This window comes from Tyto alba, unplaced genomic scaffold, assembly GCF_018691265.1.
Source record: "Tyto alba isolate M040663 unplaced genomic scaffold, T.alba_DEE_v4.0 Super-Scaffold_7, whole genome shotgun sequence".
NCBI classification, from domain to species: Eukaryota; Metazoa; Chordata; class Aves; order Strigiformes; family Tytonidae; genus Tyto; species Tyto alba.
The window spans coordinates 38,000,429-38,024,890 of NW_024881328.1; the positions used below are offsets into that span (position 1 = coordinate 38,000,429).

At 42.3% G+C, this 24,462-nt stretch overlaps 1 protein-coding gene across 39 annotated transcripts in view; it reads left to right on the plus strand.

Moving 5' to 3' along the window:
- MAP2 (microtubule associated protein 2) overlaps positions 1 to 24,462 on the plus strand; it is a 235,414-nt gene that overhangs the window by 183,815 nt on the left and 27,137 nt on the right. For 21 of the 39 annotated variants that reach the window (XM_042784417.1, XM_042784420.1, XM_042784416.1 and 18 more), the window contains 6 exons: positions 2,223 to 2,300; positions 11,824 to 12,081; positions 14,456 to 18,262; positions 18,511 to 18,717; positions 19,128 to 19,262; positions 23,494 to 23,555. In XM_042784417.1, the coding sequence (XP_042640351.1) occupies positions 2,223 to 2,300; positions 11,824 to 12,081; positions 14,456 to 18,262; positions 18,511 to 18,717; positions 19,128 to 19,262; positions 23,494 to 23,555 (4,547 nt within the window). Of the gene's footprint in view, positions 1 to 2,222; positions 2,301 to 11,823; positions 12,082 to 14,443; positions 18,263 to 18,510; positions 18,718 to 19,127; positions 19,263 to 23,493; positions 23,556 to 24,462 lie in introns of all 39 variants that reach the window. The other 18 variants (XM_042784434.1, XM_042784436.1, XM_042784437.1 and 15 more) reach the window with 8 other exon arrangements.

Genomic DNA, 24,462 nt, shown 5'->3' on the forward strand with positions numbered 1-24,462 from the left:
GCTGCCCCTGTTCTTCACGGCCCTGTGACGGTCTCATTCACTGTCTGCTCTAACAGCAGTTCTCCACCTGGTTTCTGGCCCCTGCGCGGCGCAGCCGTGGATGTAGTTGGTGGTGGGTGGTGCTTTGGTCGTCGTGTTTGGTGGGACCCAGCAGCACTCAGAGCCTGTTTGCGTTCAGCCATGTACAGCATGAAAGAGAAAGATTAATGTCTGGAGAGATGAAGATTAGAGCAGAGGCATATAAAAAAAAAGAGAGGCTTTGCTGGATGGGTGGGGGCTACCCAGAAAGCTGGAGGAGGAGCAGCTCAGCAGGAAGCAGAGAGGAGTGGGGCACAGCGGGTGAGGGTGGGAGAGGGGCTAGCAGCCGGGCAGGGTGAGGGGAGATTGTGGGAGAGGGAGTTACATGTGGTAGAAGCAAATGCCAATGGTCCAGACTGGGAATGGTGCCACTGGTGCATGCTGTGCCCCCCATGCCCCTTGCTGGCTCCTTTGTGAAATGGCTTTCTGAAGTACTTGTGTGGATGTATATATATAAAAATATAGCTCTATAAAAAAGTAAGTACACAGCCATTCGTACCTACAGCATTTCCTCCCTGCCAGAAAACTTCTGCAATAGCTCAGAGCACGTACGCCGAAGGCCATGCTCCATCCCAAGGCAGGGCGAGTCTTGCAAGCCTGCCCCAGCTTAAGTTCTGCTGTGTGCATGTACAATGTGATCTGATCAAAATACTGGCTTGTGGTGTTTTCCCCACGGGCACTCTGCTTTGTTTGGCACAGTGGCTGGACCCTGCTTAGGAATGAATTCAAGTCAATGAGGGATTTAGAATATTTGTTGGAAATTTGATTCCCAAAGTCTTTTGCTTCATTGAACAAATTTTGAACTGCAGCAGGGAGATGTGTTGCTTGGTAATTCCCTTCTTTATAGAGACTCAATGTTACATGGAAGACTCTGATTCTGCAAAACACTTCATACATATTTAAGCACAGGTTATTTCACTGGGGCCTGGGTGAGGCAAAATGGATATTCAGTTCCATGTAGTTAGGTAGTACGTTTTAAAAACACTGTGAGAAGTATGTCTTCAGTTAGCAACTGTTGGTGTTACAGTTCCTGTGGTCAGTGACTGTTAAATAAGTGTGGGTAGAATTGCACTGTGATGAAGATATAAATACTCTGCCCCTGGACAACGCATCTTAAGGACACATAAGGCTTTCTTCCAAACCACACTGAAATCAATAGAAGGAAGCCTGACAAATTCTGCTGGGGCTTGGAGACTGGCCTTTCTATGCTTGGGAAGAAATCCTTAATCAGAAACTGAGATCTGCCTGTTGAGAGGTGCTGTTTATAAGACAGATCTGTTAAAACAGATTTGTTACTTTACAAAAAAAAAAAAAAACAAAACACCAAAAAAACAAACCCAAACATTGGTTAAGCCTCAGTTGTGGATCTGTTCTTAAAGAAAAAAATAATTCTTGAAGTGGTTGATATGAAATCAGGTGCAGAGGTTATGCTGAGATAATTTAAGACGCAGTTTGTTTAAGATTTCCTCTTGCTTGAATTGAAATAATTGAAAAAACATCATCTGGTTTCAGCATCTAGTCTTGTGACTGGAATGAATCTAAAACATAGTCTAAGTGCATCTGAGATTTCACTGTGCCTTGCTCAGCTGAATCACTGTTGTGTCATGGCTGACATACGTTCCCTACGCTGATGTCTTTTGTATTTAGACAAGCACTATTTGCATGTATTCTGTGATTAACCTTCAGCTCATCAGCAGCGGAAAAAAAACCAAACATGTAGAATATTTTTTGTTCACGTACTCAAGGTAAACTGAAGAGATTGGATGCCAGTTTCTGATACTGTGAATTTATAAAATTGCTCATGCTCAGTTGCTTTGTTATTGTTGCCTTGGGTGACTGAAGGTTTTCTAAGTGGCAACACTGATTGAAAAGATAATTTTGTACTTGATTTTTTGTATTGTACTCTGTGACCAGAATTTTGAAAATAATTTACCTCATCTGAGAATCTGTTAAAAAAAAAAATCCTTTTAATATAACTTTAAAAATCCATGTGTTCTGAAAGGGTCCATCTGAAAATCCACTAGGCACAAGTCCCCATTGAATAATTCTCTCAGATGGGCAGAACAGGCTGACTGCAGCTTGTATCAAGCATCAGTCTCCCTGGAATTAATTGCTGTATCTCATTTTCACTGTTCGGTTTTTAGCAGTTGAAGAGTCAGCCAACCTGCCTCCTTCCCCGCCTCCCTCGCCAGCTTCTGAGCAGACTGGAGCTCTGGAGGAAGGTAAGGGTCTCCTGGACACTGCAGTGCACAGCTGGCAGCAGAGGGATGAGACATGAATCTAAAGGATGGGGGAATCAGAAAATGGAGATACTTGCTGCACCTTCATGTGAAAAGCTAAGGCATTCCCCAGCAGTAACTCCCCATCTGCAAACCAGCTGCAGTGCATGGATGAGGTAGACACATACGCACAGAGGTAACTGACAGGCTGTGTTAAATACGTCCCTATTAAAGAAAAAAAGGTGGTGATGCTCACCTGTTTGTCTGTTCTATGCAATATGAGCCAAGATGTCTGCTGTCCCAATGTGGTCACCAAAACTATGATTCAGTATGGGTCATTTTCTTTTCTTAGGATTTGTTTGCCTGCTTTTTTTAAATTACCGTTAGCTTTGGTTTTGGAATCTTAAATGCATGCAAGTAAGGAGATTCAGAGCTGGATCAGTTCTTTGGTCTTCTACCTGTAATTCATGCTTTAATGCCTATGTGTACTGGGGGCTCTGTACACAGAGTGCAAGAGTCAAATTCCAGTCTCACAAAGCAAATTTCTACTCTATTCTCCACACCAAATGTTCAGTTTCAGCAGCCGGTGATCACTGCATTTTCCTCCTGCTAAAATCCCCTCCAGCAGAGAACTTGAGCGTTGGCTTAATTTTAGGCAGAGGCCTACATCCCAGTGAAGTTGTCACAGTGGTAAACACGTGCATCAGTGCTTTGTTTAAGAAAAGGTGACTGCTGCATCGAGGCCATCCGTACAGGGCGACAGCAATATGTTAAAACTGAGCTATACCGTGTGGGTAAGAGGGGAAGGATTTGGGTTCAGAATCTCCAGTCACTTGAACTCTGTCATGTCAACAGAGTTTTGATGTGTCCATTTATTTCCTTCTTGGATTTTCTTTTAGCATTTTTTCTTTACTTTTGTTAAGAAAGTGCATGAAGATAATTTATTATCATCTGCTGAACAAACTTTGTTAGTATTTTAATACAGAGCCTCTATTAATTTTGCAAGTGGACGGTTGCTATTTCACATGCTAAACTCAGTTTATCAGGTCACTGCAATTAAGCATGTTCTGTCCTGTGGTCATTTCTGAGATAATACAATTACAGGCTGTATTAGCAACAACATTTGTCAGTCAGCTGTACTGGAAATAGCTACTGGATGTGATTAGTAACTGATATAAAGAATTTGATTAATTGATTGTTGTTTTTTTTTTAAAAAAAAAAACATCTGCCCATCATGCGTTTAAAAAAGTAGTACAGCAGTTCCTAGACTCATCACCCAGAGGTAGTGGCAATCAAAACTACCAACTGAAAAGGAATCTGGTAGGGTGTTAGCGAAGGCTTTTAGAATTGTTACCAGGGTTTTACCACTATTTTTTAATATATAATTCACTTGACTAGTTCAGCATATGCTTTTTGATTTTTCGTACCACAATAAAGGGCTTGTTTTGCTTCAGGCCAACATCAAGGTTCTTCTGTTACCCTTAGTTGAGGATTAGCTTTGTGTAGGGTCTCTATCAACAGTATCATTTGCACGTATTTTAGGATTTTAGAAAGTACTCATATCGATTAATTGACAGGAGGTTGTAGATTGCCCCCTTAAGCAAATGGAAACCATTTTGCTTGTGTTAATACAAGAAGGTGGCAAAACACTATACAACTCGAGGGTATTATGCGCTACCGGACTGTGCTGGTTCCAGCTGTGCATATGACTCAGCAAGTCACTTAACATCATTCTTCTCTTTCCTTGCATGTAGAATTGAGTAAATATAACAGTACTTACCTACCCCACGGGAGTGAAAGGTCAGTGTTTGGGAAACGTTTTGATAATTTACACAATGCCACATTTTTTTTAAAGCATTCAAATAATTTCCTTTAATATTAGTCAACTGAGACTTTTCCATGACAAGATTTTGATTCAACTCTTCATTTTTCAGAGCAGATGGCCTGTATAAATCCTAAAAGTGTAGGTTTGTAAGGGAGGTATGGACAGAAATGATGTGCTGAGTCATTAACGCATTCTGCTGGAAGCTTCTTGTTTATGTGCGGCTCTGAAACTGGAACTCACAGCAGAGTTGGTTGATGAACAGAAGGAACTTCTTGAAAAAAATTTCACCAGAAATATATTATGTTGCTTTTTCCCAGAATAGCAGTGTTGTCAATTCAATGTGGTTAACAGTAGTAAAAATCTTGGGTTCTGCTCTGTGTTAGAAGGTGTGGTCCTTATTTTCTGTGGGTAAGTTGAGCTTTTGCTGACTTGAGTGAGCCAGACCTGTCATATTTATTCAGGCAAAGCTCCCATTCAGAAGAGTTTGCCTCAGTAGGATTTGACCCAATTTTACTGTGCTTGTTTAAACCTTCAGTTGTGTATACCATCCGGCTACCCATCCTCATCACCTTCCCATTGTATGTCTGTCTTTCTGCTCAGTAGAATACGGTTTATGAATTTAACCCAATTCTACAGTTGTTGAACAAGAAAGGTGAGCGCTTGGTGTGCGTACCTACCTCAGACCTCCTTTTCTTCCCTCCTCTTAGAACATTTTCCTAATGCACTTGTCAGTGTGTGTTACATTGCTTTGAATCCAAAAGAGACTTCCTTCAGTCATAATGGGAAGGAAATCATTGTTGTAGACATGACGAAGGTGGATGTGGCCAGCCATGCAGCAAACACAAATTAAAAAAAAAAAAAAAAAGGTAGAAAAGACAGAGATGTTTGTGGGTCAACTGTATTTCATGAGAGAAAGGAGTCAGTGGCTGTAGGTTTCTTTCTTTCATTTGGCTGCAGACAAACATTCAGATGAACCTGTCCCTTTTTACTGCTGCAGAAGGTAAGATAACTAATTTGCCTTATTGAAATGATTTCATTTATTTCAAATACAGTAACAAAATTTTGCTCAGGAAATGAAATTTTCCCTAGCACTGTCTAATCCTTTTATCAGTTGTATCTGGTCATGCAGGGCTGATGTAATGTTTTCTTGGCAACTTGGCATTTCTTTTGTGCTCTGTGCCTTTTGACAACTGCCAATGTCTTCATGTAAAAATTTGTCTAAAAGTTACAAGATAGAAGGATGCCTTTGATGGACTGCCTTCCATTTTGTAATAGGCATTTCGGATTAGGCTTTATATACCAAATAAGAATATTTTGCAAACTGTGAAAGGAACCAAGTGTCCTATAGAAATGGATCTATTTACAGTGACAATTACTTCTTGAAAGGAATTTTCAAAAGATACCTGGAAGCTAAAGCAGAATTAGCCTTTGTGAGAAGTGATTTTAATCTTGGACTTTAGAATACATTGGGGATTTTTCCCGTGCTTTGAGATGAAAAGGAACTATTAGAAGGGACTAAAATAACAAAGAAAGGATTTTTCTTGTTGCTGAAATAAAAGCATGTCCTCCTTTAAAGGCATCATTATCCTGTTAATGAAATTATCTGCAGTAATTTTTAAAATATCTTTATTAAAATTGATAAACAAACAAGGTAAATCTGTAATAGCCACAGACATAGCAGCCCCAAACAGTATTAGACTTCGCACTCCTGATGATTTGGGACCCTCACAACAATGCGTATCACGGTCAGTTCCTGTAGTTTCAAGGAGCAGAGGCAGGGCCTGTATTTTCTTGCCTGCTATCCATTCAGAGCCCATAAAGAAGGAATTTTGAGCCTTGTTTGCGTCAATACAGAGAAGTCCTGGGGTGTCTTCACTCTTGTTGATGCATTTTACTTCTGAAGGGCCCCTGGATCAGTATGACCCACAGCTGGAAGGAAAACCTCTCCCGTTGCACATCTTCCTCCTTTGTGCTCTGCTTCTGACCGGATCAACCTTCTATTCTTTTCTCTACAATGTCCCAGTTCCAGCAGAAGAGGTGGCAAGAGCATCAGCCCTTTCCACTCTTGTCCACAGTCATACACGCACTGGCGTGAGGGTGCTCTGCAAAGAAGCAGGAGCTGTAGTTTTGAATCTTCTCAGGTTTAGGAGGGAATTGATTCCTGCTCTCTTGCACCCTGAGGTGTGTCCTCGCCCCCTGTAACTAGCCTTTTGCAAACTGCGAACCCCCTCAAATCTGGCACTGAAATTTGTAGAAGCTTCTGCGGAGAAGAAATCCACAGTTTCTGCACTGCAAGTGCATCGAGGTACTTGCCTGCAACCTTGCTGCTGGCTCTTAAGTACTAGGGAAAGGTGGGAAGCTCAGGTGCAGCCCTGTGTTTAGCGTTTCCTACTGCAGTGCTCTGCAGAGCTTTCTCCTTGGCAGAAGCAAGTTTTGGGCTTATCTTTCCATGCTTGCCTCTTTTAAACTTGCACAAACTCCTGAATCTGCGGTTTGGGTTCTACCACAAGAGTGAAGTAACTAAACTATCAGTGTTCCAGGCACTCCTTGTGCCCTGAAAGAAACTGTGAGAATGGTTCTCTTAAACTGAATTCCGTGGGTGGTGTTAGTGTATGTGCATAGCTGCACAGAGCATACCTTCAGTCCTGGCCAGCCTCAGGGCTGTCATGGAATCTTAAACATGGATAATCTTTCTTTTGCAGCACTGTGGTACAGATTTGAGCTACTAATATTGCCACTGAGGAATAATTTTCCTTCCTTTTTCTGGGTGATTGAGCCCGAATGGGTTAAAACAACAGCCGCCTTTTCCCAGGTGGAAGAAACACATGCCATTTCATCAGAGGACAGTTGTTGCCATGTTGCTGCAGAAAGCAGAGGGTGCTTTTTTAAACACACAGATGTTGTCTTGTCATGGTGGGCTATAGAAAGAAACTTAAAGCTTACTGACATTTGCCAAGAAGAACCTGAGAGCTTGTATAGATGGAATTGGTTTGGATAAAAACTGCTTTCCAGGACTTGGGTAATGGTAGTTATGGCAGCATTCGTGAGCCGTCTTGTTCTCAGGTCACAAACAGAGATTTGGTTAGTATCTGTTACGTTGCCTGTGTTAAAGCCTTGCTTTCTGACTCGGTGTTTTGGATCTGAGAGGAAAGTTTTGGAGGGTCTGAGGGAACTCTTTAAGTTGCAATTGCCTGGAGAGAGAGTAGGGAGACCAGGCCTGGACTTGTTCTGGAAGCTAGTAGGAAATCCAATGGGATAGCTGCAGCTGCTGAAGGCACCCCATGAATGTAGTGTTCATCAAACTGCCAGTTGTCATACACAGAGAATGGGCTTAAACAAACTCTCTCTAGTACTAGTTGTTTAGGTTTTTTTATAGCTTTATTCATGGTGAGAGTGCACCTGAGCCTACACGAGCTCTCAGGTCTCCCCTCTAGGTTTGTATGGATCAGATGACAGGCCGGTCATTATTATTAGGCAGTATTATTTTTCTTTGTCTTGCAAAAACCGACCCAAGCTCCCCCTCCCTGTAGCTGTCAGGAGCTGGTGTAGTCCTGAGATGATTATGTGATTTTCTGCGATGCTACAGTGATGGATGAATAAAGCTGTCATTCCAAAGCATGGGCAAACACCGAGGTGGGAGCTAGTTCACCCACAGAAACATGACACAACGGCATAAAATGTAGGACTAACAGAGATTGCTGTGAGCAGCTTTATGTGGCCTTTATCAGGGAAAAGGTAGCTAGCTATTTGGGGAAGGGTTTTTTTTGGTTGTTTAAATGTTACTTATTTATAGGGAAAAGAAGTTGCTTGTTTAAATGTTATTTATGGGGAGAAGAAGAAAGTGGGCAATTTTTAAACATACAATGAGAAATAGTCCCACCACTGACCAAAGTGTAAGATGGTTTGCTTTTTTGCTTAAAGGAGTTTTTAAAATTTACGCTTTTGAGTACTTCACCTGATGACTGAGGGATACAACTGTGTCTGGACGCTTCAGAGGTTTTTAATACCGTCAGCCAACTGTGTAATACATATGAGTATCAGTGCAAGTTGCGAGATGTGGTCTGTGTATGGTAGGTGTCCCTCTGACGAGGATATAGTTCTGAAATTCACTTATTCTAAGGGCTGGTTTACAATGTTTGTAAACACTGTAGGAAGCGCCACAGACATGGCCGGTGTGTTAAAGTGCAGAGCTGCCTCATTCCTCCACCCTGCAGGAGCCCGTAGCCTGGCTGATTCCATCCACTCTGCAGTATGACACAGTGGCTAGTGTTGCTAGTGCATGCATCCATCCTGTCTTGTCTTTTCTCTGTCTGTCTGTCTGTCCTGCAGCTTTTGTCTGTGTGTGTCTATTTGTAGATGAAGGGGCGGAGGATAAGGTGGGACCGCCACACCGCTGCCCAGGCTGGGGGCCTGCTGCCAGCGGGGAGCGGCGCAAACACCTGGCCCCCTCCATTTCGGTGTCTGTGCCCGATGATGAGCCCTACAATTCGGATGAGGAGTACTATGAACACCCTTTGTTCAGCTCAGAGTGGACTGGCTCTAGTACACGTCCCAGTGCCACAGTGAAGAGCACAGAGGTCTTGTTGGGCCATGGCGAAGGTGAACTGAGCATGGTCCCAGTTTGTACCTCTTCCCCTCTACCCACCCGCCATCCATTCCATTACATATGTGCCTGGGATTGCTGCTTTCTGGGGAGGGAAGCCTCGCTGTGTTTTCTCCCCACGTGGAAGTGATGCCCCTCCAGAGTCTCCCCATCTCAAAGTGAAGCTGCAGCGTGAGCAATGAATGTAACTTCGGGGTCAGCGAAGCCATGGGCCCTGCGTCAGTCACAGCTCTTGGCCTACTGACCCGGCTTATAGCAGAAGCAAAAGGAGCAGCTAGTTAGAAGAAGTGTAAGCTGATTTGTTCTTTGTGCCAGAGAGTTACTGCCAAGAACAGTGTGCAAAATAGGTCAAAAGATTGTTACTGTAGGTAAGTCAGTTGTTAACACGATGGGGGAAAAAATCCTGTCTCTACCAAAGACAGCAGTGGAAGGTCTTTAATTCTCCGGTAGGCAAAGGAAATCCATTTTACCCCAGTATACACAGGTGACTTCAGGCAGTATTGGGTGGTGTTTGATCACCAGTTGTTTTGTGGATACACCCAGTTAACATTGTGTCAGCTGACTGTAAACAAGGAGGAAATAAAGTTTACTGTTACTGTGTTTACCCCTTTTTTCTATGGCTTGATCACATCAGTACGTATTACTTTATCAGTGGGGAGTTAAGTAAAAGTGAAATGGCTTTTGAGGACTCAAAGGAGAATCAATTTCAGTGACTAACAGGAATGCTGACTTCTTCTCAAAGACCAAATGGGTCATGTTTCATCTTGCAGCACTTGACTACCTCAATCTTGGGACACAGGAGATGAACTTAAAAATGGTACTGAATCCTCTAAAGGTTTGTGTCTCAGGAAGATGGAGGTACAACCTGAAATTGCTCACTGTGTCATTTCAAGAAAACCAGAGTTGTTCAGAATCAACAGGATAATATAGCTAATACTGCAAGAGCACCAGAAAGAGATCAAATAATTGAAGACTGTTAATGTCAGCATGTCTGCCTGAAGCTAAGGGAGACAGAAAATCATAGGAGTAGCCTTACTCTAGCTGGGTGCCTGTAGCTGTACTTAGAGCACTCTGGGATTGGTTAAGCCATGGGCAGGTTCATTTTCAGTCTGTATGCATCTACCTCTGGTGGAAGTGTAAGATCTCAGAATATCTACCAGGAAAAAAAAAAAATAAAGAACCCCATAAGCTGGATCATCAGTGAAAAGACAGGAATTCTGAAACAGCCCTCCTCACTTACTGCCTGTAAGCTAGCAGTCTGTCTGCCCTAAAAGAGTCTGCTGCACAAAGGGGGTCTGTAGGATTCCTTCATTAAGTCAGCAATAACTTTCTACTTTGGTGACTAATTAGTTTTAATCATGTGGCATTGTGTGAAGTGTCTCAGGAAATGGAGGTATACACCTGAAATTGCTCAGCATAGAGTAAGAGGCTTTCCTTTTTTTTTTTTTTTTTAAAAAAAAACTTAAAGGGATGCACATACAAAGCTACATAAAATTAGAAAAGGAAAAGTAAAGCAAGTTATTCAAGTCAAGGCCTCTTGTAGCTGGACACCTGCTGTTCTGCCAGGCTGCTTTTACAATCTGCCCATGTGTAAATATCCCTGTAACACTCAGGCATTGGTCCAGTTCTGATTCTGAATCTTCTGGCTTCTGTTCATTTAAGATATAGTATCTAACCTTAATCACATTTTTATATGGAATCATAGGATCGTTTAGGTTGGAAAAAGCCTTTAATATCATCAAGTCCAACCATTAATAAGTTATTAATAATGTGTTGTACTTTACATAGTGATATTTTTTCAGCCTCAAATTGTGTTTGTGCTCCCTAAATTACTTCTCAAAGGCCAAAACTGAAGTGGATGGTTGATTGTCTGGTTTTCACCAGGCCGATCGTAGGAGAAAAATCAAGCCGTTGTGAAGCGGTTTTATTTAATACCAAAAGGCTGGATACAGCCACTTCCAGATTCGAAACCACTTTGTTCTAAGTCTGATTCGGCAGAGTCCTTAACCATGAGACATATTTTAAACCCAGGGAGGTCATCAGGCTGACTGCAGCATGGCTGCTGGTCAGCTGCGTAAGTATGTTGCCGAATCAAAGGTTTCACGCTTAATCATGACTTCTTATCAGAGGGGGTACTAACAGAGGACAGCAGTATTCTGCCCGAGTAGCAATGGCAGTAGTACAGTCCAGAATAGAGACTTTTCTAATTGTTCTTTTGCCATGGCATGAGTAAAGACTGCTCTTGATACTTCTGTACTGATCCAAACAGCCCATAGGCTGGGTGATGTGTTTTAGAAATTCAGATGAACAAATAGTTATATTGCACTCATTGGTTTTTTTGACTTAAGAGGTGATGAAGAGCCTGGGGACTAGTGGGAAAACATAAAAGGAAATGAAGAGTCCTTGTGTTAAAACTGATTTTCATGTACAGAGTTCAGATGTTAGGCAGCCTAAGGGAGAAATTGTTTATAAACCCGCTCAGTGTAGGAATCTTGGCTGAATTCTTGTGAAACCGTTAGTTATCAGCCATGCACAAGGCTTATTAAGTCTATGGAAGTGGCTCAGTATTTTGCCAAATCCAGGACTCCTGTGACATATTGACTTGCTGGCATTTTGCAGTTGGTATTGCCAAGGTCAGCAGAAAGAAATTAATGCCTGATACCTTCTTCCACCTCAATGGAATGTCTTGTACTGGATTAAACAACACATTTGTCAGAAAAATATAAGTGTACTTTGAGCTCATTGATGCATTGACGTTGTCAGAACCATCCATCATTCCATACCATCTCCATTTGCAATGAATATTTGACCCCACGGTCACCTCTGGGAGAGATATACCTGTAAAGCACTTTCAGCTCTCACCTTACAACATAAACATGTTTCTCTGGGTGAGGCAAGCTTTTTGTTTTGCTTGGGTTTTTTCCCTAAGGAAAATTCAGTTCCACAGTGACTAAAATGGGCTGGATACTAGCAGTCCTTTGACACACTTAAATCCAAAATGTTCAGAGCTGAAAGTGTTATGTACAAGCAGTTCTGTTGAGCTGTGTGCTTGGTGTTTACTGTTGGTGTTGATGTCGCCTCCTTTTTCCATCCCCAAGAAGAAGAACCAGTAGAGAGTCCGATGGCTGTGGAGGCGAAACCTGCTGCTCTTCCTGGGAAGCAACTGGGGAAAGAGCATGGGCCCATTGAGGCTCTGGACCAGGCAAAGGGCCTCAGTGAGGGGCACTCGGATTCTGGTTTGGAACCCAAAGTGTGTCATGAAGACAAAGTGCCAAGTGTGGCATCCAGCAGGGAGAGTGTGCCCGTTGTGGCGGAAACACCCCTGAAAGACACATCCCCTTCCTCGGCTGAGGAAGGTGTGTCCTCCTTAGGTTTGCATGTGTTTGCTGCCAGTGAATCCTTCTCCAGCTTTCTCCAGTGCTTTCCAAGGCTGCTCCATTTCCCGTTCTTTCCATTTATTAGTATGACTGCTCTTGTTATTATGCTTGAAGAGTGTGTAGCAGATAAGATGATTGTACAGGTGCTGTATGACAACATGGTTTCCCACCACCGTGGCCGATTCCTGGTTTTTTCCTTTGCCATGATAAAATGTGCTTTGCAGCTAAGCTGATTCCTCTGCGTAAGCTTTTTTTCCCCATGTCAGATGTGTTTGCCAGTCACATTGCTAATCTATGTATATTTTTTTCCTTTTGGTGCAGAGATTCATCTGCTTTTCTTTCAAAAAGTAGATTTATTGACTTTGGCTATGACATAAAGAGGCTTAAACTGTAGAAATGTTTTCATTTGCAGTGTGCAGGTTTATGTTTGGTTTTGTGCGTGTGTGTGCTTCAGTGCATTCTGGTTTAGCTTCCCTAAAGCTATTGCTTCTTATGTCATATCTTTGCCATTCATTGCAGTCCACCCCTCCTCTCCTCAGTCATTGCCAGAACTCTGATTTTTTGTGTGTCTCACCTTATTAAAACGTTTAACCCTGCTGGAGTGCCCTTCTTAGGCAAAACCTCCATCACTTCCACTGGGATGTTTGTCTTCATGGTGAAGTTTAGGATTGGGTACATAGGGTGAAGTTCTGATCTGCTTGCTGAACAAAATGTTGACTGCAATCAGTTGTCTTTCAACTGTAACAACTAAGCTTCAAGATATTTTCCTTTTAATGGTATTTCTCTTCAGCCAGTGCAACAAGGTGTAAGCACACGTTGTGCAGAGTAGCGATGTACCCATTCACTACCTGGCTAAGAAGCACTGCATTTGGGAGGCTGGTGTTCTGGCTGGTCCAGCCAAAGAATATTAAATTCCTTTGGCAGTCAGAATATGTTTTGATGCCATTGGCATTGTTCATTTGCACTACAGTGAGGGGCACAGTAGGATGCATAAAGTCAGTACCTAGCTATTTAATTTCTGCAAAATGAGGATGACATCAGCTCAATGGCTGTGTTTTTATACTTTATAGTGTTTGCAAGTCACCAAATGTAAAAACATAAAGGAGAAAAATTACTGTAGTTGTAGACCTCTGTTATTTCTAGCTGTAGAGTTTAGAATGGCAGTTGCTTTTTTTGACTAAATCTTAACAATAGCAAATATTTAAAGAATGACCAATACTTTGGTACTAAATGTTCAAAAAAAAATTCAGATTCATCAGAGCATAAAGATGGCTCCGTGGACTTTAAATCAGATATGAGGAGATTCAGAGTTGGCCCAATGCATGTTGTAACAAGCTTTATTAAAAACTCATAGAACTTTTTTTTACAGATTACTGCAGAAAGTCCTGCCACATTCTGCTGTATCTCTCTTCATATTTTCCACGACGGGCAGATTTCCACATGATAGGAATCATTATTTTTCATAGGATATTAAAAAAGAACAAGCTGTTAATGATTAACAGAACGTGTATAAAAAAAACCCCTCAACTGTGTATTCTTCCCTAAAAATACGGTGGCAGACCATAAGAGTAGAATTTTTAGTTTCAAATTAACTTAATTAGGACCTGATATATAGTCATTGAAACTTGCCAAGTATTCTTTGACTTCAGTTACAGCGGAAGATGGCTGACCATTTTGAAGACCAGACCTTCAAGATCTGGGACTATTAATAGCTCTGTTGCTGATTTACACCTACTGGTTTCACAACAGCTGTGAGATTTTTGTCATTTGCCAAAGAGTGAATGTCAAAAATTGGTACAATTAAAAAACCAGGCCTCTTCTGACACTTGCAAAACCTTTTGTATGCATTATTTCTTTAGTTTAGGTTGCATGTAGAAGAAAAATTTAAAAAGATACAGAAATGTATATAATTATGTATGTTTTAAATATCAGCAACACACAAAGATACTGTTGATGGGACATAATCTTGCAGACTTTAGTAACCCAAAACTATCATAAGCTGCAGAGTCCAGCCAAGCATACCAATGAAGTGAGGATTACTTGTGGTTTTGCTGTTGTATACAAATCATGAAGATGAAGAATTCACGTGAAATCATCTCATTTCAGTGGTCACCTATTTATATGTGTACAACTCACATTCTCACTATAAAACCCCATATACTGAAAGGAAACTAGGATTTAACACTTTAAAGCAGATTTCTAGGTGGATGGCCTTGCTGCATGTTTGCATCTTTCTCCCTCTCCTTTCCATCATTCATACCAAGATGTTGTAAGCCACATGACTGCTTGCCTGTAAGTGCTTTAAATGATTTTGTTATAAAACGCAAACAAACTACTTCAGATTTACTTGCAGCCACGAAGATGGAATTCCGTGTCCAGGAGGGCGCACGCCCTTTCGCAGCAGAACCATTAGACACAAAGCAACGTGAATCTGGGAAAGACAGTAAGATTGGTGAGCAACCTAAACATGATGCCTTAGTTCCACAGCCAGCAAAAACAGAGGCTATAGATAAAAAGGATTCACAGAGCAAAGACAAAGAAAAGATGCCTTCGCCTGTATCAGAACAGATCTTGGAAACCGATTCACAAAAGAAAGGGGAAGCCAGTTTTGCAGAGCCTGCTGCCAAGCCGCCTGCTTCTCAAGAGCAAAAGGACTTGTCATCTGAACTGCCCAAAGGGAGCAAAACAGAAGAAAGGACTGCAGATGTGCCCTCATCATCCAACCAAGTTTTGTCTATGACATTTAAAGACGACCTTCAAGATGTCCAAGATCTTGCCACCAGCCGCGGTGAGAGTTCTCTATTGCTATCAGAACCCAAGGCAGAAGCGGCCAAACGTGAACTTCCTTCAGGCCCATCTCCTGCTGTCCCCCAGGAGCTGCCACTCAGAGACAGTTCCAGGACAAAACAGGAACCCACTGACCAACTGTTTGCCAAAGGTCTCACTAAAGATGAACAGATCCACAGAGACAGGACACTAGCTCTGCAGGAAGTCTCGGCAGTAACTGTAGATGGCCTGAAAACACCAAGCACCCAGAAGATCCCTGCGTGGGGTGAGGAAAAGGACATGACCAAGGATGAGAGTGATGAGGAAGAAAGGTATGACTTCTATGATAAAGGGGAGGCTCGAATATTAGATGATGGTAAATTTACTGCAAAACCTGAAGTTAAGACACTTTCCCTAGACAAAACAGACTTTCAAAAGGATGGTGAAGCTAAAAAGTCACCTGATGTTCCCAAAGCAGAGGAAGAAATGGACCAAAGTAGGCTGCCAGCAACAGTAGACATGAAAAAGGAGGTGCAACCAAGCACACAGGTACCTCCAGACAAGTTAAGCCATGAACTGACCCTTGAGAAAACAGTAGAGCACCCTGATACCACTCAGTTATCCAGAATAACAGAGAGAGCCCCTGAGGCACCAAGTTTAACCACTGACAAGACCCCTACTCTAGAAGCTTCTCAAGAGAAAGATGTTAAAAAAGATACCAAGGAGGATAAGATAAGTGTTTCAGCTCCTCATCAAATGAAAGAAGAGGAGGATCGATCAGGAATGTCGAAGTATTTTGAAACCTCTGCTCTGAAAGAGGAAGCCGTCAAAGCAGAGGCTCTGAAACAAGGCAGTGATTACTATGAGCTAAGTGACACTAAAGAGAGTGCATATGAGCCTTATCAGACAGATCGTCTAATACCTGAAGACAAAGAGGATGAGGAGGAAGAATTACAGGCAGAATTAGATCAGCAGCAGAGTGTGCCTGCTCACGAAATAGGGTACAGCACCCTGGCTCAGAGCGTTACCCCGGACAAATGTGAAGAACCAAGTTCCCCAACGGAAAGAATGTTCACTATTGACCCCAAAGTCTATGGGGATAAGAGAGAACTCCACAGTAAAAATAAAGATGACCTAACTCTGAGCAGGAGCCTGGGACTGGGGGGGAGATCTGCAATTGAACAGAGAAGTATGTCTATTAACTTGCCCATGTCCTGCCTGGATTCAATAGCTCTAGGATTTAGCTTTGGTCGTGCACATGATCTTTCTCCCCTTGCTTCAGATATTCTAACTAACACTAGTGGAAGTATGGATGAAGGTGATGACTACTTGCCAGCAACCACACCAGCACTGGAGAAGGCCCCCTGCTTCCCCATTGATAGCAGGGAGGAAGATGAGCATGTTGAAGAAGAAAAAACAATGGCAGAAACAAAAGTCCAGCCTGAGACCTTGGCTGAGTCACCTTTCCTGGCCAAAGATTATTATAAAAATGGAGCTGTCCTGGCTCCTGACCTGCCTGAAATGTTAGATTTAGCAGGGACAAGATCTAGATTAGCCTCCGTGAGTGCAGATGCTGAGGTGGCGCAAAAGAAGTCAGTTCCTTCTGACACTGTTGTGGAAGACAGCAGCACGGCCCTGCCACCTGTGACAGATGAAAACCACGTAACTCTAAAAGCTGAAAGTCAGCTAGAAGACTTGGGCTACTGTGTTTTCAATAAGTACACAGTCCCACTCCCTTCTCCAGTTCAGGACAGTGAGAATTTAACGAGTGAAACCTGTCCCTTTTATGAAGGCACAGACGAAAAACTCAGACGTGGCCTAGCGCCTGACCTGTCTTTAATAGAAGTGAAGCTGGCAGCAGCAGAAAAATCTACAGAAGAGTTCCTCAGTGAAAAAGACTTAGGTCAGCATGCCACTGGTGAGTCCATTCTGGCAAGGGACTTTGAGCAGGAGAAAAAAGAGAAGCTGGATACTGTGCTAGAAAAAGGTGAAGATCAAGTTGACTCTAAAGAGATCTATTCCACTGAAGGTGCAGAGCCAGAGAAGACAAGACCTGAGGCGATCTTAGAAATGAAAGAAGAAAGTGTGGCTGATAAAGTTCATTTGACTGATGATACCACGTATGACAGAGTATCAGCTTCAGAGTTAGCAATAGGAAAGGATGCTGTTTCTTTGTTGATGGAGAAGGAGAAGACTCTCAGTGTTGTTCCTGAAATAGCTGAGATAGAAGCTCCAATAAAACCAGATTACAATGCTATAAAGCACGATTTGGAAGTGGCTGCAAGGAGAGCTGACCAAGAATATCAGAGTCAGTTAGAGGCTAAGATCAGCGAGGTTGTTTCTCTCCCTTCGGGGAAGGACAAAGCCTCTGTTAAAAGAGCAGAGCCTGAACCCAAAGACACTCAACAGAAAGATCAGACCATCTTGGCCAGAGAAGCAAAGGATGCAGATGTACTTTCCAAGACCGAGCCTAGTTATGTAAAGGACAGCACCAAACTGTCAGAAACAGAAATTAAGGAAAAAGTAACTAAGCCCGATCTGGTACATCAAGAGGCAGTTGATAAAGAGGAATCTTATGAATCTAGTGGAGAGCATGATCAAGCCCAAGAAGGTTTGAATGGAGAATCCTTGAAACCAGAGGACACCAAAGCGGAACCTCCAAAACCTCCTGTGTCTGGGGAAGAGATGCCTGCACAGTTACCAGCAAAGGAGCCTTCAATGGAGCTGCTCCTTCCAACAGCTGAGCCTCTACAGGAGGAGCCTGCTGAGATTCAGATGGAGAGCATACCACAGGCTGCAGAAGGACCTGAAAAGATTCCTGATGCAGCTGTGAAACCTATGGAAATCCAAAAGCTGCTGCCATGTGAAGTGACAGCTGGGGTCACCAAAGGGGAAGACCTTGTGGAAGAAGAGCTAGAAGCAGGGCAAGAAGAAAAAGAAGAGGATAAACAGCATCTTACATCAGAAATGCCCCCAGAAATAGACTTTGGGAAACCTGCTGCTGAAGAAGTACTAGCCAAGGGTAGCCCAGAAGCACTGCCTGAACTGAAAGGCATTATTGAATCAGTGGTGACAGTTGAGGATGACTTTATCACAGTGGTGCAGACAACTGTTGATGAGGGTGAATCGGCTTCCCACAGCGTGCGCTTTGCTGCTACGCAGCAGGAAGACATTGAAACAGGGGACTCCCAGGCTGAAGAGGAGCTGGAGGTTGAAGAAGTGGCCGACATTCAAGTTGAGCCCAAGGAGGGCTCCCCAGAAGCTCCTGCTTCACCCCAGAGAGAAGAAATCCTGATCACCGACTACAAGACAGAGACGTGTGATGATTACAAAGATGAAACAACAATCGATGACTCCATCATGGACACAGACAGTCTCTGGGCAGATACTCAAGGTGTGCATTATCCTTTCTGTTTTGTCTGTTAAATATTTTTGCTTCCAAAACATAACGATCAAAAAGCAAAATTATAATAGTTGTAATAGTAATCTCAGCATGTTTCAGAAAAATGGTTAAATAGTCTACCTTTTCGTTATTAATCCGCCTGCTCTGTCTTCAACTATTTTTTCCCTGCTCCACTGCAGTATTGTTAACATTTGTTTCTAATCTTTTGTTTGTTGTTATAATTTGCTCTGATCCTACAGATGATGATAGGAGCATCATGACTGAACAGTTAGAGACTGTTCCTAAAGAGGAGAAGGCAGAGAGAGAATTGCGAAGATCATCTCTCGATAAGCATAAAAAAGAGAAACCTTTTAAAACGGGGAGAGGCAGGATTTCTACTCCTGAAAGGAAAATAGCTAAAAAGGAACCTAGCACACTCTCCAGAGATGAAGTGAGAAGGAAAAAAGGTTCATTTAACACTCCCTATTACAATTTTTATTCTTTTTATTTTTTTTTTTTTTTACTATTGTACAGTACTATCTGGTTACTCTGTTGTAGATGACGTGCAACTTAACCGTATTAATGGTAGTGCTTTTTAATGAGACCCTGTACAACTATATGAAAAGCCATGTGCAAGGCTCACTGCTCCACTGGTCCCGTTTCACTGTAGGCATCCCCACTGATCACTGGGTAACACATCCGAGGTTAACACACCAGTGCTCCCCCTCTTCTGACTTAGGATTTGTTCACCCCAGTAGAAGCGACGCACCAGGTTGGAGTTGTGGAGCAGTGGGCCTGCCACTTGGTGTATTGTCATATGAAACTGTTTGCTGGTTTTTTCCTGATTCTATGTTTTTGTGTTTTTTTTCGTCCATAGCAGTGTATAAGAAAGCTGAACTTGCTAAAAAAACTGAAGTTCAGGCCCACTCTCCCTCCAGGAAAATCATTTTAAAACCTGCTATCAAATATACTAGACCAACTCATCTCTCCTGTGTTAAACGGAAGCAGACAGGTGACTGCGTTCTGTTCAGTTATGCAATGTGGCTGGCAAACATAGACATTTTTGGTTTTTTTTTTAATCTCATGGCTATAGCAGCTTCTCTATTTTTTTATTTTTTTCCTCCAAGAATATAAGTCTTCACAAATAGTATTGCTTTTTTTTAGTGTTTTATATCATTTTTCTTTTCTTCTTTCTTTCCTGGTATTTGCTTGTTTATTTAATGGAGGCTATGATCATGTATGCTTGTCATTGCTTGGACCTCCAAGTGTTGTGGTTGTAACTTGGCATCGTGCTTATAGTGTGGTGTTGTAGGAATCTATACTCATCATTTTGCTCTTTTTTTTTTTTTCCTTAATTATGCTTTTTTTTTATTTTTTTCTGGTGGGAAAATGTTGACAGCTTAAACCATGGTTTGCATTTCCATTATTTTGCTTTTTTTACTCTCATGCATAATAAGAAGTGTTTTAAACTTATATTTCGTCAATTGATGTTATCTGCATTGACACTTCCCAATCTGTCACTGATGTTTATGCTGTACAGTCAAAATCCACAGGGGGAATCCAGCCACATGCAGCATGAAGCTGAGAGAGAAGAAATCTGTGCTCACACTACGAACGCATTCCGAGCAAAAATCTTATTATTTGGTAGAGGAAGATGAAAGGACAAAACAAATGATCCCTGTTACATCTTGATAGGTGTATCATTATTTAGAGGACCAAAAAGAACACTTTCAGCATTATCTTCATAATACTTATTGTTGCTGTGAGTTCGGGGTGGAAAGATGAACATCTTGACTTTTCTGGTGATCTTAAAAAAGAAAAAAAAATTGCTAAAAGAGGCCAGGTTTTCTGTCATGTAGCATAGCCGCATGCTGCAGTGCGGTTGCTCATGAGTGAAACTAGGGCTAGTAAGAGAAGAACCGCGCACAGCAGTGCAGAACTACACAGGCCTCTTCTCATGCCTTAGAAATTAAGAACAGGATTTATTACCCATCCTATAGTTAAACAGTGCAATACCACAAGTGTTCCTAAGAAGTCATTCCCATCCAGTTTTGCACCAATGAGTCACTCCTGTTCTAAATTTAGACCAATCTCAGTATGGAGGTCTGACTGGTGAAAGAACAGTAAAAGGATAGTTATGCGAGGGTAGCTTTAATATCGTGCCTCAACTGTACGAAGCGTGTGTTGTCTCCTGGCTGTATTCCATTAGGACAACAGAACCAAATAGTCCCATCGCCTTGCTCCTGGGAGGGAATCTGGTCCTTTCACAAATGGAGCCAGGGAAGGAAAGGCTGATCCAGGCCCCTCCGCTGCAGTGATGGCTCCTCCTCAGTTCGCAGTCTCTGGGCTGTCCTAACTTGCACCCTGGACCATGACTACCCAAGAGTGAGGAATTTTAAAGAAGGATTAAAACAACATTTCGTGCTATCTCTTGCTGTTTGCTGAAGCACAGCTTGATCAGCTCGGAAGTTACGATCCATAATTCACATGTTCTTTCAAAAAACCCAGGGGGTTCAGTAAGCGGTGGAAATGGGGCAGAAAAGTGTCATCTTTGTAGTGTTCTCAACTTTGTCTACACTTCTGCAGCCATGTGGTCAGAGCTGTCTTGCCCTCAGGTACGCCACCACTAACTCCTCTGAACTCCTAGGGCCCGTAGTGTTCCGGAGAGGCCTGCGTCATGCCAATAGACTTGCATAAGGAAATCTGCCCGCTGCCTTAAATGTGTGCTGCCTGGCAACTGTCAGAGCTTTTTCTCTCTCACTCCAGTACATTGTGAAGCAGATGTATTAGTCAAAGTGAAAAATGTAATACAAAAACGACTTCCCAGTACATTTAAACCCTGATAAGGAGAGCAACCAAAATGATGGACCCAGATGGATCATAAAATTTTCACTAACGTGTTGAACTTTGAGGTTTGGGCTCTAAAACAGAGGAGCTTGAACCACAAAGTGAACAAGAATATCTCTTAGAATGCTTCACTATGCTCGGTGTTGCTGGAAAATTCACAGTGTCCCTTATTTTCTTCTACTTCACCTTTTTACACTTACTGATGGGACTGGAGGGGAGGCCATGAGGAAGAGTGCAGTGCTATCCTAAGAGTGTAGGTGACCATATGTTAACCTACATACCCCTGAGCCTAAAACACTCACCCGGCTCTTTCCAGGATCTGTAATTTAAAGGGTCGTTGTCTCTCTCCCATTTTGCTTTTACATAAAATATAACAGCATTTGCTGAAGCCAGTTTCAACTGTCACTGTGTCCTATTTGGAATGGTTTTGTCAGCTTTAGTGATACCTAGCCAATGGAACCCCACCAAAAGCCCATCACCAGAATAGTCTATACAGATTTGAGTGCATTGCAGTCAGTTAAAACCTCCATGTTGCATTTACTGTGAATTTAAAATGAAGCATGTCCAGTCATGAGATACAAGTGTCTACAAAAAAAAAAAAAAAAAAAAAGTTAGTAAAAAAGTTAGTATTTGCTCATATTTTCTGTGTAGTGGCCCAGGGAATGACATTTTTCCCCTATTTTCCCTCAATATTAGAAAAAAATTCCCATGTCACTGGTAAGCACTGGCAAATACTGGCAACTTATAGTGCCATGCCCACAAGGGAGGAACTGCTTTTTAAGGGACTCACTCTTGCCATTTTGAAAAGAAACTGCATGGCCAACTGAGGAAAGAGATGTGAAGTCTTTTCCTTGACTGTTGCGGTTCCATGCATGACACCCCAGTCTGACTCGTGTTTTGTTAGTGGCTGTGGGATGCTGCTGCGGTTGTGCCATCAGAGGACTGCTTACAGTGTCAAGGCCAGGACAGTTACCTGGCTGTGATCAGGAGCCACTATGTGATACAGTTCTGTTCCCTGTCTTCATTTCTGGGGTCGCCCCCTGACGTTAAACATGCTTGTTGTGTATTTGAACTGGCAGCAGAGCCTGTAGAGGTCTTTCCAGGTGCAGAAGTTGTGGTGCTTTCAGGTAAGTCAGCACAAGCAGCACAGCTATTTTCTACACTTCATAGTAATGGCTGGTTAGGGCTCAATACCAAGGGAAAGAGGAAAGGCACTCTTTGTGATTATTTAGAAGAGATGCAAAACAGACCAAAACCAGCAGTAACAGGTGTGGTAAAATGTCACGCAGGAGGGCTGTGCTGTACTTACCCCCGTTACAGAAGAACCAAAGTATGCAGTTAGATTCTTTTCTTCCTCACAAGTTTTTTTTTCTCCTACTCCTTCAGTTAAAAAAAAAAATATATATATATATATAGTGAGAGGGCAGAACTAGTGTGGGAAGTGGGGCAGAAACCCAGGTACATCCTCACCATGCCTGGGAACTGCACAGAGAGAGGAGAAAATTAATTGGTTCTGTCTTGCACAGTGCGTTGGGGCTGGCTTTACAGTTGGAAGACAGTTGGATTTACAGCACAAAGTTGTCATCTGTGATTACTGTCCTGCTTCTGCATTTACTAAGGGCATCCTGCCACAGGTGCAAAAAGATTTCATGTTTAGTTTTTGTGTGGCAGATCATTTCCTGAGCAGCAGTGTTGGGGTGAAACTAATAACCTGCTTTCCAAAAAGCTGCCCCATGGCAAAACTTTTCATAAGGATGGAATCTAAGTCAGAGAGAAAAATCTTAGCTCAGACCACGTTGTATCATGTAAACAAAATACTGAATTAACGTACTTGATGTCGCAGATATAATCTGATTTGCTAAACTGAGGGTGTAGTTGACCCCCTGGCACGTTTGTTGTTACAACTGCAATGATAATTCAACAGTGAATCTCTCCCCATCCAGTAGGAATGTTGGCTAATATTTTGAAAAGTGGTGATTTCAAGGGCCTCTCTTAAAATTTTTGTTTGTTGTATTACTTAAAGGAGCCTGATTTTTAGAGGACAGTCCCAACAATCAGGATGCTAAGGTGTCAGAGGATTGACCTTCAGAACTAGAGCCTCTTATAGTTGTCAACTATTTCTTGAACTTTTTACTGTAGTTTCTAGACTTCTGGGAACATGAATACAAAATTTTTATTTGTTTGAAACGTGTAGAATACCATTTTACCTCAAGTATGATGAATACAGGCCATGTTTAAGGCAGGTACATTTCTGCATGCAGTTCACTGAGAGTAATTCACAGAGTAATGATTTGCATGGTAGTTTCAAGGCATTTAATTGTTCTAACAAGTGTACTAAGTAGAAATGCTTATTATTAGTTGTTTTTAACTATCAAGTCTTTCTTTGGGTCTCTCAGCAGCAGGTGGTGAAACAAACCAGGCTCCTGGTGTATTTAAACAAGCAAAGGAAAAACTCTCAGTGAGTAAAATCATCTTATCGTTCATCTGTATAATCTTCTTTTGTCCTCATTTCAGATCTTTTTGTGTTAATTCAGTAAGTAATTGTGTGTTCCATTTAAAATTTGTGTTCCGTTTAGAATTCATTTGCCATATCCATTATTCATTTAAAAGGGTAATTAAAACCACCTTTCCTGAATAACCTCTGAATTACAGTCCTGGGTAGTAGATGATGACGGTTTGCAGATCCACGGGGGCACACAGACTCTGAACTGCAGGAGTTAGATGTTGTTCAGCATTTTGAGCCAGGTCGTCCTCTGGGATAAACCGTGTACCCTGGCCCTTTCAGCAGCGCCCGACTGGTACTGCCGCCTTGCTGGGGTGCTATGTAGGCAGAAATCCTCCCCCAGGACTCGCTGGATGCCTTCTGAGGCACCACTGCGTAGCCGTGCATTCTGCAGAGGGCATCCTGTGCAGAGGTTATTAGCCAGCAGCATTTTACATGTAATTAAGTGCTTTCTGAAAGGCCATTTCCCGGACTGCTGATTTCTGTCTATGTTTTAACCTGACAGTTATGTGCCCTGCCTTCAGCTGCTCTGCTGCCTGTTCCGCTCCCTGTGTCTGGCTCTCCTCTGCTGACTTTCCTTCAGCAAATACTGCAGTGCCTCTCCGCCCTGCTCCCATGCTGACCCTACACCCTTCCTGTCCCATCACTCCAAAATCCCCAGGACACCAGCTTCCTTTCACTATCCCCTATGCAACATTTTTTTTACGTGACACTGACACGTGCTAATTCACATCTGCAGCATGACAATACTTTGTCATTGTTAGCCATCATTAACAATGAAGAAGTTCCTTTGGATTCGTCTACATTTCCTAATATATTCCATGGCTGATTTGTTTCATCTGTCTAACCAGATTGTCAATTC